This window comes from Cervus elaphus, chromosome 12, assembly GCF_910594005.1.
Source record: "Cervus elaphus chromosome 12, mCerEla1.1, whole genome shotgun sequence".
In the NCBI taxonomy this organism is placed as follows: domain Eukaryota; kingdom Metazoa; phylum Chordata; class Mammalia; order Artiodactyla; family Cervidae; genus Cervus; species Cervus elaphus.
This window is the reverse complement of record NC_057826.1, coordinates 14,985,988-14,998,761: the sequence shown is the minus strand read 5'-3', so window position 1 is coordinate 14,998,761 and position 12,774 is coordinate 14,985,988. Positions and strand designations below refer to the sequence as shown.

At 50.7% G+C, this 12,774-nt stretch overlaps 1 protein-coding gene across 2 annotated transcripts in view; it reads left to right on the top strand.

The window, feature by feature from the left end:
- Positions 1 to 12,774, top strand: part of ESRRB (estrogen related receptor beta) — a 182,255-nt gene that overhangs the window by 59,213 nt on the left and 110,268 nt on the right. Inside the window, exon 1 of one of the 2 annotated variants that reach the window (XM_043921169.1) lies at positions 9,740 to 10,007. The exons of the other annotated variant lie outside the window; for it this stretch is intronic. Within the exon in view, the coding sequence (XP_043777104.1) occupies positions 9,958 to 10,007 (50 nt within the window). The 5' untranslated portion in view covers positions 9,740 to 9,957. Of the gene's footprint in view, positions 1 to 9,739; positions 10,008 to 12,774 lie in introns of those variants that run through there. 2 annotated transcript variants of the gene reach the window in all.

Genomic DNA, 12,774 nt, shown 5'->3' with positions numbered 1-12,774 from the left:
AGACTGAAGTAAGTCGAGTTCTTTCCCTGTCTCTAGAAATCCCTGAGCTGTCATTGTTTACTCTGAATTTACCATTTGGACACAAGGATGTATTTAGGAAGTACCAAAAGGGTCAAGACACAGACAGGCCTTAAGTGAGCTTGGATGATCCTACATTTTTAAGAATGGACTCTTGAAACACCCCTAGAGCTAAGGGGAGCTAAGTTTCTGTGTGTGTGGCTGACTTATTACCTTCAGGTGGAATGCAATTAGTATTAAAGGACAAATAATAAGAATATGCTAATTTGAAGCCTACATGTATTATTAAAACTCAACAGCAACTGCAACAGTTTTGTTTTGCTTTTTTTTTGGCTCATGCCACACAACATGTGGGTTCTTAATTCCCTGACCGGGGATCGAGCCCACACTCCCTGCACTGGATGCACTGGAAGCAAAGTTGGAACCACTAGACTGCAGGGAAGTCCTGGGAAGAGTGTTTTATCACTGACGTCGTTTTGACTTGCTGGAGCAAGGTGAGAACACAACGTAGCCTGACTTAAGAGTTAGCCTTACACTGTTTTTACATCCTGTCAGACGGTGACCCCCTTCTTGCTTGCATCCATGGGTAGCCAAGCGCCACCAACCTGCCGATGGTACAGCCCAGGTGTGGCGGACACTGTTGGTTGCCTTTCCTGCTTCCTCCTGTAACAAGTGAATCTTCCTTGTCACTGAACATTAATGTTCTCAGGAGCAGAGAGCCTCTTCCCCAGCTTCAGGGAGTTAATGTATTTTAAACCAGTCACAGCAATCATTTCTCCTCTGACAGTGACTGGTTTAGGGTGAGTGTGATTCTGGATTCTGGCTGAGAAGATGTGAGGATAAGTCTGCTGCAGCGGGAATGGGGAAAAAGATTTTCCTCTGGAATCAAATGAAATCAAGACAAACAAGCAAAAACAAACTAGAGACCCAGGGGGACATTTCTCCCAGCATAAACTCATATATGCACACACCCCCTTCCCAGCTTTGACAGGTTGGGTGAGGAAGTGGTACCTGGGCCACAAGAAGCATGCTTCACCTCTAGGGGGACCAGGGGAAGGTGACGGCCCGTACGCTAAGGACAGCCCACCCAAAAGATGAAACCACCTGCCCCTGGAGACTTTGCCACGTGAGGCCATAGACCTGTTCCTGAAGCCACTGGACTCTCCCGGTGCTTGAGGCTCAAGCTAAGCACAGAGGTGGGTGGGTGCACACGTGGGGAAAGACGGTCACCCGAGGAAGTGGCTCAGCTCAGGATGAAGAAAACCAGGGACAAGGGAGAACACAGTATGGACTGGAAGAGAAGGGGGTGGAGAAGGGACACGGGGCCAGGGGGTCCTGACAATTGGCTTCAGACGACACCATTGACCTGAACATCTTGGCAACTGAACCAGAACCAAGCTGACTGAATGGATGGGCGAATGGGTGGGTGCGGTTAGGTCCACCTAGGCCTTTGTAAGCCAGTGGGGCTGTTACTAGTGCAGTGCCCACCCGTCATAACCCATCAATCATCGCGCTCATTATGCTCCTCCTCCCCAACCAAGCAAGGCATAGTAAATAATAAAATAGTGTGAACTGCGAGAAAGTCAGTGGCCCTGAGCCACTTGCTGATTCAGTCCTGATCTCAGCCCTGGTCCCCTAGAAAACAGAGCCGGAGGCCAGCTGATTCGTGTTGATGTATGGCAAAAGCCATCACAATATTGTAAAGTAATTATTCTCCAATTAAAATAAATAAAATTAAAAGACAGGAAAAGAAGAAACACCAAAAAAAAAGAAAAAAGTGCTGACACTTCATTGGAGAAGTATAAGGCCTGGGAACAGAGGGTGATGGAAAGGGGAGGGAGGCGAGGTTAGATGCCAAGTAAAGTGATGTGATGTGTTCTGTGCTGGCCATCACGTGCCTAGCTGGTCTCACAGAAACCAGCAGGGTGTCTGGTGTGCATGTCTCTTCTGGAGGGTTTATAAAGAGAAATCACACCATGAAACAGTGCTCAGAGGGCAGGAAGAAAAGGGAAGAATTGGGGCAGCTACCCTCCTGAACTTCTAGGGTGCATCGTCTGGCACCCTCAGTAAACCAGCCCTCAGGGACTGGACGTGGAGGTGAGACTCAGCCTGAGTGGGGTGCTGAACCAGAGAGAAAAGAGAGGCAGTCACGGGGACCAGCGATGACACCTACAGTGTGTGCGCGTGACTCGGGCTCTGGACGCAAGTGTTGACCCTCAGTGCACAGGGGCAACCCATCCCACCCGGTCCCACATTTGTCCCTCGCCGTGTGGGGCTCAGACAGCCTTCGGGAGGCCTTGACACCTTCTTCACCGCTCTTCCAGTCCTTTCCTCATCACCCTTCCAGTCTGCTTTTGAAGCAAGTCCCTCGGGGCTGTGCATAAAATTCCATCAGTGCCTGTAGTAAGAGAGTAAAGAGGAATTATGGCTGCTCCTTGCTCGGCTGGGTTTTGTAGAATTACCCCAAAGCAGTGTTTATCATGCCATTGAGCTGGAGGCCCATGCTTAATGTGCTATCTGTCCTGACCCCAGATCTCTCTCTGCATCGCTGCCCTTCCACCAGCTCTCCTACAGTCCGGCTCATTCTAGGGTCATTACTGACAAGTGTATTACCGGTGTTTATCCATATTAAATCTTGTACCATTGACTGCCTTCTTCTCTATTTCTCTAAACCCTCTTTGGTCCTCCTGCAGTTTCCCTTCCTGCCTTGCCTCATTCTTCTTGGAAAGGCAAGCCTTCTAAGACAGGAGTTCTAGTGAAGCTTGTTGCTAATTGTTTACCAAGAATGAAGTTGTAAAAGGAGGTCCTGGCTGCAAGGCTGGAGCCTTCATCTGGAATTGGTACTGACCTGTTCATAATTGCTTCCCAGGTGGCGCTAGTGGTAAAGAACCCATCTGCCAATGCCAGAGACATAAGAGAGGCAGGTTTGTTTGATTCCTGGGTTGGGAAGATCCCCTGGAGGAGGGCATGGCAACCCACTCTGGTATTCTTGCCTGAAGAATCCCATAGACAGAGGAGCCTGGCGGGCTACAGTCCATGGAGTCACAAAGAATCGGGACACGACTGAAGTGACTTAACACGTGCACACTTGTAATTACCTCTTTCCAAGCAGTGCGGACTTCACTGATGGGACTGGCTTCATTACAGCATACGTTTGGAAAGGTAACTGCTGGCCAGCACTTTTCTCGTGTAAAAACATAGTCGAAAGCTCTCATCTTAATCATGTTTTACATAGCTCGAGCACTTTACAGTTTATAAAACACTTACATTTGATTTTTCCTACAACCTAAAAGTGTGTGCTGTTTTTCCCTCTCCATAAAACATTTTACTAGAGCAAAAAATAAAATGCATTTTATTCTAAAGAATAATGAAATAAGAAGTTCTACCTTAATTGAGCCATTAGGAAATGAAAACGCATTTCAGTGTTCCCGGTGTTGACTTTTATATCATTAATGCTCGGGAGACAGGCTCAGCCAACGTGTTTCTTTGTTTCCCGCTAAATGGCACATTTAACATGTGTGTGTTAGCTTACAATTAATTTTCCCAGTTTCACATATTTAATAATTTCTTTGAGGTATTTATCTCTGAGAGTAGAAATGTACTGGGAGGCATAATTTGTTGAGTTTGCCAAACAAATTCTTCATTCTTTCTGTGTCCAGTGTTGACCATGAGATTTTGGCAGTTAAAACTCTCATCCAGCATAGGAAAGGAATGATTTCAGTGAGCCCAGACTCTTGCATCTTTCCATACATAGAAAAATGCTAAATTCCTTAACTTGAGATATCTGGCTTCCTTTAATTAACAATCATCTTTTGATGTTCAGACTACCTGTCCTTCGTTGCAAAACTTCTGTATGTTTTGGCTCCTTCCCTCGCCTCCTCAGAGCAGTTCTGTCAGGGTCATTTGAGATGCTGTCTCAGGGGCTTGCAGTCCCAAAAATTCCCACCGAATAAAACATAACTCTGAAAAAAATACAAAAAAAAAAAAGCTATCGTCAAAGAAAATTTGGCCTTTTACCAATGATAAGGCCCTAGAAACAAACTGCTTGCTTGATATTTGAAATCGACCATGTTTTATGCACAAACTGATGCAGAAGTCACAAGAAATTGGATGTTAAATTAATATGTTACACAGATGAAAATAAGGTCAGATTTCCTTGTTATTAGTTTTGATAAAAACCCACCATCCATTGTAATGGAAAATACTTAGTTAGGCAGCTCATTCATTCAGTCAATAGCGAGTTGTCTAATGCCTCTTAGGTACCAGGCGCTATCAAGGTACATTCTTCTTCTCCTCCACTGACCCTCGTCCTCATTCTCTACCTCCTCCTTCTTCCTCTCTTTGTATTCCTCCTCCTGTTCCTCTCTCTTCCTCCCAAAATTTGGCAGGTGGCAAAGCTCTTAGAGTCATGATGTGTTCCTATTCTCCTGGAGATGAGCAGGGGGAAAGATCTCTGTTTCTATGGAGGGACAGAGCTCACCTTCCTGCCTGCTCACTGCAGTCACCGTCTTGCACAAGGAAAGGAATCTTTTGGGCACACAGAGGACTTCAATATGCCATTCAGCTGTGTTGGTCAGAATGGAATCTTGAGACTCAGAAAAAGAAAAAAAAAATAATCACAGAGCTTTGAAATATCTGGAAGTTATTCCTCCAAGACCCCTGGTAGGGGTTTCAGATAAGGAAGTGGATAGCGGTGGTGGGAGGGACCCCAAGCGTTTATCCACTCAAGACGTCGCCCCCTTCACATTTCATCTTCGGTGTCACGATGGCTGTGCCAACAGGACACGAGCCTTCTTGCCCCAATAATAGCCCCTTACAGCTTCAGGAAAAGCCATCATGTTTCCGCAGCATTTATCTGTCAGCAGGAGACTATTATGGGAGCACAAACTCGCATTGTATTAGCGTTATCAGTTCATTATGATCCTTGGGACGAGTGCCAGCCAGTGGGCTGCCAGTCTGCTGACCAGCACAGGGGGATATAACTCCACATCCCCAAATTCAAGCCTTGAGAAGACAGTGGGCCCACTGGGGTGTATGGTTGGGGACATTTTCTCTGACCGGGAGTTCACAGAGCCCTGACTTGATCAGCACGATCCCCAAAGATGCCCAGGTCAGACTCACTGTCCAGGCTGGGCCCACCTTAGTCCTCAGGGACCATCAATGGATGCACTTTCCCAGCTCACCTCCCCCAGTGCTTACCCTGGGGTGGAACAGGAACAGGCTTGGATTGTGACTCAGACAGGTCCACGGAGGCACCCTCTCCTTCCTGGGCTGGTGGTAAGGAGTAACTACATGCCTTGTAGGCATCATTCTCACCTGGAGACTTGGTGCAGTGAACGCGGATGCGGTCGAGGGACAGGGATGCTATAAACAATTAGTGTCTCGCGTTCACTGTGCTTAGGGAGTACGCGGTAGGATCTCCAGAAATTCCTGCTGGGTCTTGTCTTTTGTGATGAGGCCATCAGGTCCTCCTGCTGGGTTGCTTGGCTTGAAAGAGGAGAAAAGCCTCCTCATTGTTGGGCTGGACAGTAGCCAGTGCAGGGAGGGGATTCAGGAATCTGAGAGACACTGCTTGTTGCTGTTGTTTCCTGGGCAGAAAAGACCAGTGTCAGAGCAGGGTGGGGAGGCACCTCGAGACAGGGACACACACTCCAAGGGCGGAGATCTTCACCACACTTGTGGCAAGGGGTGATGCTCTGGGTTCAGCTGCATAGATTATGGCAAGGCAGCTTGAGCGGTCCTCAAGATCCGGGTACAGGCACTCAGACAGCCCGTTCTAGGACTCAGCCAGACTGGGATGGGAAAGAGCAGGTGGTTAGTATGGACCTGGCTTCAGCTATTTGTGAGACACTGGCTGCTTTTTGTACCCAGGGGAACACAGGTCTGGGGGACAGAACAGGCTGAACAGTGTCTGGGAATCTTTTCCTACTTATCTGCCTCCTGGAACTCAGCCCCTAGGAAACCACTTGGGGAAGAGTCCACACCCTTAAGGGGATGGACACAGAAGCCTGGGTCCCCACCATCTCCCAGGTGATGTGTGTGTGTGTGTGTGTGTGTGTGCAGTGTGTTTCCAAGGGCATGGTTCTAGTTTGGCTTCATAGTCCTTAGGAGAGAGCTTGAACTTAGGGAAGGAGGGAGAAGGGAAAGCAAAGAGACCTGCATACAAAGAGTTAGGAGTAGAATAAGTAGAAATCCATGCTTTGCCAGGGCTTTGTTGTGTGACCTTGGGTAGGTCACTCCACCATACAGGGCCACTTAAAAATTTCCTTATTTATAAAGTCTGATGATGGTTCTAAATGATTCCCTGAACCCTCCCCACTCCCACCCGCCCCAGCCATAAGGTCTTGTGAATGTAAGAAATGTCTATTTAAAGGAGTTTGTCACAAGAACAATGTCAGCTGCGGTTCCCCTTCTACCCTCCACAATTCCTGTGTCCGATGCCTTTTGTTCCATTCTCCTTGGGTTGACTTGCCCACCTAGGGCTGCCAATATGGGGATAGAGGAGAGTAAAGAGGTGGCTTAGAGCTTTGTGCTGGGGTGGAGGTGGACTACAAATAGCACCTGCTCCGGGTGAGCAGTGGAATGATTGAGAAGATGATGGGTTGAATAACTTTCAAGCTTGCGGGAGCCCAAGAGCTCTGCCCACCCCCACTCTACCCCCTAGTACCACCTTTGCTTTCTGGAGAAGAGATGGCTTCAGCCAGGCCATGCGAAATGGTCGGGTCCAGAGCCCAGGTGTGCTCTGCACTCGCCCTCCAGCCAGAGGCCTGGAACCCACCTTGGCTTTGGGAAGGAACCCCGTGAGCTGGCTGGGGACAGAGGGGAGGAGAGAAACTGGTCCCAAAAAGAGTGTGCGTCCTGGCTACACTTGCCTGGGAAACCACAGGAGAAGCCTGGCCCTGCTGGGCTGGATCAGGTCCCCAGGGTGTCCGCGCCAGTGGGCCCTCTCCTCCCCTTCAGGGGAGTCTGCAGGCGCACATTTGCCAGGGAGGGAAGGGAGGAAAAACTCTGCCCCAGGGCCGTGTGTGATGGGGCTGGATAGTCACTGCGGAGGAGGAGGACGTCCAAAGAAGGCTGGATCTCAGGGACCTCTTTCTCGCCCTGGAGGACAATCAGCTAGGGCCCAGGGGCGAGGCCCTTAGTTACCTGCGTCCCCGTGCCTTGGATGCAGACAGTAGTTAGGTGGGCAAGAGCCTAGCTTTTTTAATGTTAATTTTTATTGGAGTATAATTGATTTACAATGTTGTGTTTTTCTGCTGTATAGCCAAGTGAATCAGTTATAGATATACCCACTCTTGTGTAGATGCTATTCCCATATAGGCCATCACAGAATATCGAGCAGAGTTCCCTCTGCTATATGGTAGGTACTTATAAGTTATCTATTTTATATACAGTAGTGTGTATATGTTTTGAACCAACACAGACTTTCTGCTTTCCCTCATTTGCACCCAGTGGCTTTGCATCCACTCCAAGCTGTGAAGTTGTCTTTCTTTTCACGCTCCACTGCACGTGCTCTATCTCCAGTTTACAAAAGGTGCACCCACCGCAAAAACCCAGTGGATCTCATACAACCTGTTAGGAGCTAAGTCCCTGTGGGGCAACCAGCCTGTCCTGACAGCAGACGGCCCCCGCCCCACTCTAAACTGCTATGGTCTGACATTTCATTCAACAAGGTTTTAATCAAGCAACTGCCATGTGCCAGGCACTGGTAAGCACTGGGGATTCTCCAGTGAACAAAAACAGACACGGTCCCTGCCCTTAAAGAGCTTACAATCTAGTGGTGTGTGTGCACGCATGCATGTGCAGGGGGTGGTATTAGTCATACCAATATATGTATAATTGCAAACTAATAAATTACCTGAAGCAAGGCAAATAGCAGAAGCTTTTAATGTGATCTGGAAGCTGGGGCGTCCTGGGTGGCAGGGACAAAGCCTGAGGGGGCCATCTCATGGGCTGAGACGGGGTGTGGAGACACACAGGGGCTTGTCATCTGGGGCACGCCGGTTGGCCACGGGGAAGGACTGGGGTCTCTTTCTTAACTGCAACAAATTGCGAAGGGGACTTTGGATGTTCATTTTACAAAGTGCTTCCTGGCTGCTAAGTGCTTAGCGAGTGGATTTCCAGGGGCCAGAAGGGAGGCAGAGAAACCAGTTTGAGGTCTTGGCAACACATGGTGGTTGGATCCCTGCACCCCTCTTTCCATTTCCAATGTAACCAAGTACCTATGTGATTAAAAAAAAAAAAATCCAGGGCTGCTGGGGGCTCTACTGACAGAGCAGACATCTTCATCCATCTCTCTGTGAGATACCTGCCGGCGTCCCGAGCCTGGAGAATCCCACGCGGTCCTCCACTTCAGCACATAGGAAAAACCTCAGCTCGGTTTCCCAGCCTGCACGAGCTTCCATTTATCCAAGTCAAGTATCATCTGCCGTCCTGCTGCCCATTCCCCAGCCCCTCCCGGGCGGTCGGCCCCTCCTGGGGTTTCTCACAAGCCTCCTGCTTTTATTCCTGAAGTGCTTGAACACTGCAGTTACAATCCATTTAGACTTTATTCTGATGATAAAATGATGTTTTCCCCCCTACTGCTCATTGTCTTTTGTAGAATATAGGAGAATAAGGTGGTGGTCTCTCTTGAGGGCTTTTTTTCCCTCCCTTTTAAATAATTCTATACCTATCTCCTCCCCACACTCATTTGAACCATCAAATTGATTATTATCCCTGTGGCTGGCACATCTCAAAAGACGACAAGCCCCAGAAGAAGGACTGGGGATCGACTTACAGCTGGTTTTAGTACAGTAATATTCGGGTTCATGGAGAGAGCAGCAGACAGGGATGCAGGTATGTTCATAGCTGGGGATTCAGGTGTGTATGTTGAAGTGTCTACTTGTGCCTTGAAGTGGATGTGGCTGGTAAGTTGGTTGTTTTAACCATAATTGTGCTTTTCTAAGCAGACAGGAATTTATTTGCTTGTGTCTGTGTCCTGGGAACGTTTCTGAGGGTTGCCAATGAAGAGAACATCACTGTACACATCTTGAGAGTGTTTTATAGAATCAAGCCCTGCCGTCTAGTCCGTACGAGAGCTGTTCAGAACCCACTGGCCCAGGTGATGAGAGCTGGGGAGGGAATCAGTCCCTCTCTTGCTGGGGCTCACCTACGAGCCTGACCCTTTGCACTTTTGTGCACCAAACACCAGGTGTGAGGTTCTGAATTTCTAAGGAGCTGGCCTCTTCTTTTTGATAGGCGGGAGGAGAAATGGGTCTCGTTTTTAAATTTAAAAACATACCCCTTCCAAAGAGCTGAGAGGTGAGTTTGCTAGACCTGCCAGTTAAAAGATCAGACTGGGGGTTGGGGGTGGAGAGGATATATAAAAGGGCACACCTTTCAAGTCTCCAGCCACACCAGCCAGTTGGGCTAAAAAAGAGAAAAAAATTTTTTTTCTTTAATGGCGAGAGGACAGGCCTTGCGGCTCTACAGCACAGTTCTCCTACTCCTCCGGAGGTGGGGACCTCGCGCGAGCGCCTGGATCCATTGAAGTCTCTCTGGCTCACCCCCCTCCCCCCACCCCAGCTCGATTCTGTCACTTTAAGTCCAGCCCCTGAGAGATAGCCAATAGGAGCCAAACCATACATCAGTCTCCGAGCCTTAAAGCTACAGTAGGGTTAGTGGGCTCCAAGTCTGGTGCCCGAGCCGCCTCCACCGCTTCGCATCCCCTCTGCCAGCACGGGAGTGTGTGCCCGAGTGCGGGAGCGCTGGGCTGGGCGCGCACCGCTCTCGGCCTCCCTCGCGCCCTGCCGCGGCGCTTCCATCCACCCACTCCGCCTCGGCCGGCTCACCGTGCCCCTGCCCGGACTCGCGCCTCGCCGGTGCCCTTCACTCGCTCTTCCGCGTGATCTCCCCGCCGCCTTTTCTCTACCAACTGGGAATGCTAAAACGGGACTGATGGATGTGTCCGAACTCTGCGTCCCTGACCCCCTCGGCTACCACAACCAGTAGGTGCTCGGCTTCTCCGTCTGTGTCTGTCCTTCTGCCTGTCCGGCCGGCTCTGTCTTGAGTGTCGCAGTTCTTCTTCTAGGCATTCTTGAAGTGGCAGGGACCCCGGGGTTGGGGGGTGGGCGGAAGGTGAGGGCACTTGGGGCGGACGTCGGAAGGGGAAAACCGCACACTTTTCTGGGTTTCCTTCTGGGGGTGAACCCGACTCTAACTTTTCCCTCACCACCCCCACCCCGCCTTTGACAAACCCTCACTCTTAGGTAAGAGCAGAGCTTTTCGCCTTCACTCCGATCGTCCCCCGCGGGGAGAAAATATTTGAGTTTCTGTGGAATGGGGAGGAGCGAGCCCAGAACAGGTGCGGGAATGTCTCAAGGATGTCCCGTTCCCACTCGGGAAAGCGTCCCTGCGGGCCCTTTGACTTTAATGTTTATTTTCATACTGGGGACCAAAAACGGTCCCGGCAAGGGGGCGAAATTGAACGTGCCGCGCAGATTTGGAAACTGTGGGCGGCGAGCGAGGTCTCGCGCTGCGGTCCCAGAGCTGCTCCCCGAGGGCGCGCACGCGGCGCGGTGGACCCAAGTCCCCCAGCCACCCGCCCCCAGGGGTGCGGGCGGCGCGGCCAGGTTAGACTGTGCCCAGAACGCCCCAATAGGGGATGCCCGCCTCCCTCCAGGAGTGGGGACAATCGGCTGGACGCTGCAGCGGAGGCAAAGTTGGTTCGCGGCTTTAGACGAGGCGGTGCCGGGTGATTTCCGTGCCACGGGGCGGCTTTGCGCTCGCCTCCCTGGAACTTGGGGTCGTCTGAGCCGCGTGCCCGCGGGTGGCCGGCGGGGGCTGCGGTGCTAGACACCGGGTAACCGCAGGTCCCGGGACTTGGGCAGCTTGCCGAGTGCGCAGAGTGGGGAAGCGCACAACTGATTCTCAGAATGGTGGAACGCTGCCCCGCGCAACCATCCTTGACTTTGCGCGGTCCTGCTCCTGCCACCCGCCGTTCTCCTGCCAGGGCCCTCCGCGGTCGGCGCCCCCCCTGCCCAGGTACCTGTCCCGGGCTCCCCGCGGGCGCTCCCGGCGCCGCCGCGCTCCCGGCAGGTGTCCGGGGCGTCTGGGTGTGGGCGCACTCCGTGTGTGGTTCCCCCGGAAGGCTTCAGATAATACTACAATGAAAACTCCAGATTCTCGTGGACCTGCTTAAACTTCTTGCTATTCTTCCTCCTCTTCAGCCCCGCCATCCCCCGAAGCAAGCTGAACTACCAAAGTCAGTTCTCCTTCGGTCATCCTTTCGTTTTTTGTACCACCCCCTCTTCCCAGGTACCGCGACATCCCTAAAACAATACTCTGGATAACGTGGGGTCCCTGTAGGTGTGATTACGCCCCGCGCTGAACAGAATACCTCCACCCCAGGTGGACCGCGCGTGAGAGAGAAGGCGACTCCACAGCAGCGTCTCCTGGGGGCAGGGACCGCACGGTCCAGCCTCCACGCTGACCTTTTTGATTCCAGTTTGGGGATTTCCCCGGGCAGAGGGTCCTTTAGGTGCCGCCAGAATTGAAACAGAGTGTCAGAAGAGGCGATTGGATTAGGAGATGAGGGGCATCTTGGATTCACATTTCCATCAGCGTGAAAAGTGGCTTTTAATTCTCTTTAAAGGTTATACCCATCCCAGCTTGTATGGCTGGTGCGGTTGGGGTGGGGTTTGTCCCACACTGTGGTGCTCCCTCCGTAAGGGAGGGGGAGCCCCCAAAGAAACCTCCTGGTTAGGTGAGACTGTGAACTGTGTATGATGCTTGTGGGGCATTTCCTTACATAAAATTACCAAGTAAGACAAATATTGGATATTTAAATTATTTAGTTTTCCCCTCTCCAGAGGTGACTTCTTTAGTTGAGCTTGAAATATCTATGTATTTGTCCCTGGCTCAAGTCACAGTCAATAAATATGAAATTTCATATGGGGAAGTACATCTTTTGATTATGTTGACCAGGAAAGCAAGGAGAGATGGGGGATTTAGCAGCTGGGTAATTCATCGAGTTGACGGCAACCCTGGCTTGAGTTTGAGGAGAAATATGGGCAAAGAAGGAATGTCAGGGAAGCGGCAAAGGGGAATGAGGTAGCTGAGGTCCTGGGTGTCTGGGAAGGGTTTGAAGTAGAAATCAATTATAAAGTAAGCCTGATAGTGATTTGGACTCCCTAGCCTTCTTGGTGGTTTTTTTTTTTTTTTGCAAAGAATTAGCTTCTCCCTCCATGGGGCACAGGAAAAGCCAGAAAGGTGCCTGCTTCGTCTACAGAGGATCTAAGCATCCCAGTGAGATGCTGTTTCTCAGAGTCCCAAACCTGCTGGGCAGCAGTCCAAGCATTAGTGAGCCGGGCCCCCACACACAGGTGCGTGCCTCCTGGAGAAGGTGTACCTCTGCTATGGTTACTGAGGTACAAAATTGCCAAGGACAAGCTTGTAGAGGTCGGAGGCTGCCGTTGGGGGAGGCAGCCTTCTGACCAGCCCCCCGCCCCCCGGTGTTTCTCTGCTCCACAAAAAGTAGCGTTAGAGGCCCCCTGGCAGCAAAGTGACAAGACACAGGAATGCATTCTTTGGTTTGTTGGAAGGACGGTAGCATGAGTCCATCCATTTTGGTGCCGAGGTTTCTCTGGGAACATATACAAGAGTAGGTGGGTTCGCGTGCTCTGTATGGATAGTTTCTACCTATTTGCCTTAGTTGACATTTCTGGACTTGAATAAAAAAAAAAACCCAAGGGTGCAGGGACCACAGTCCATCGA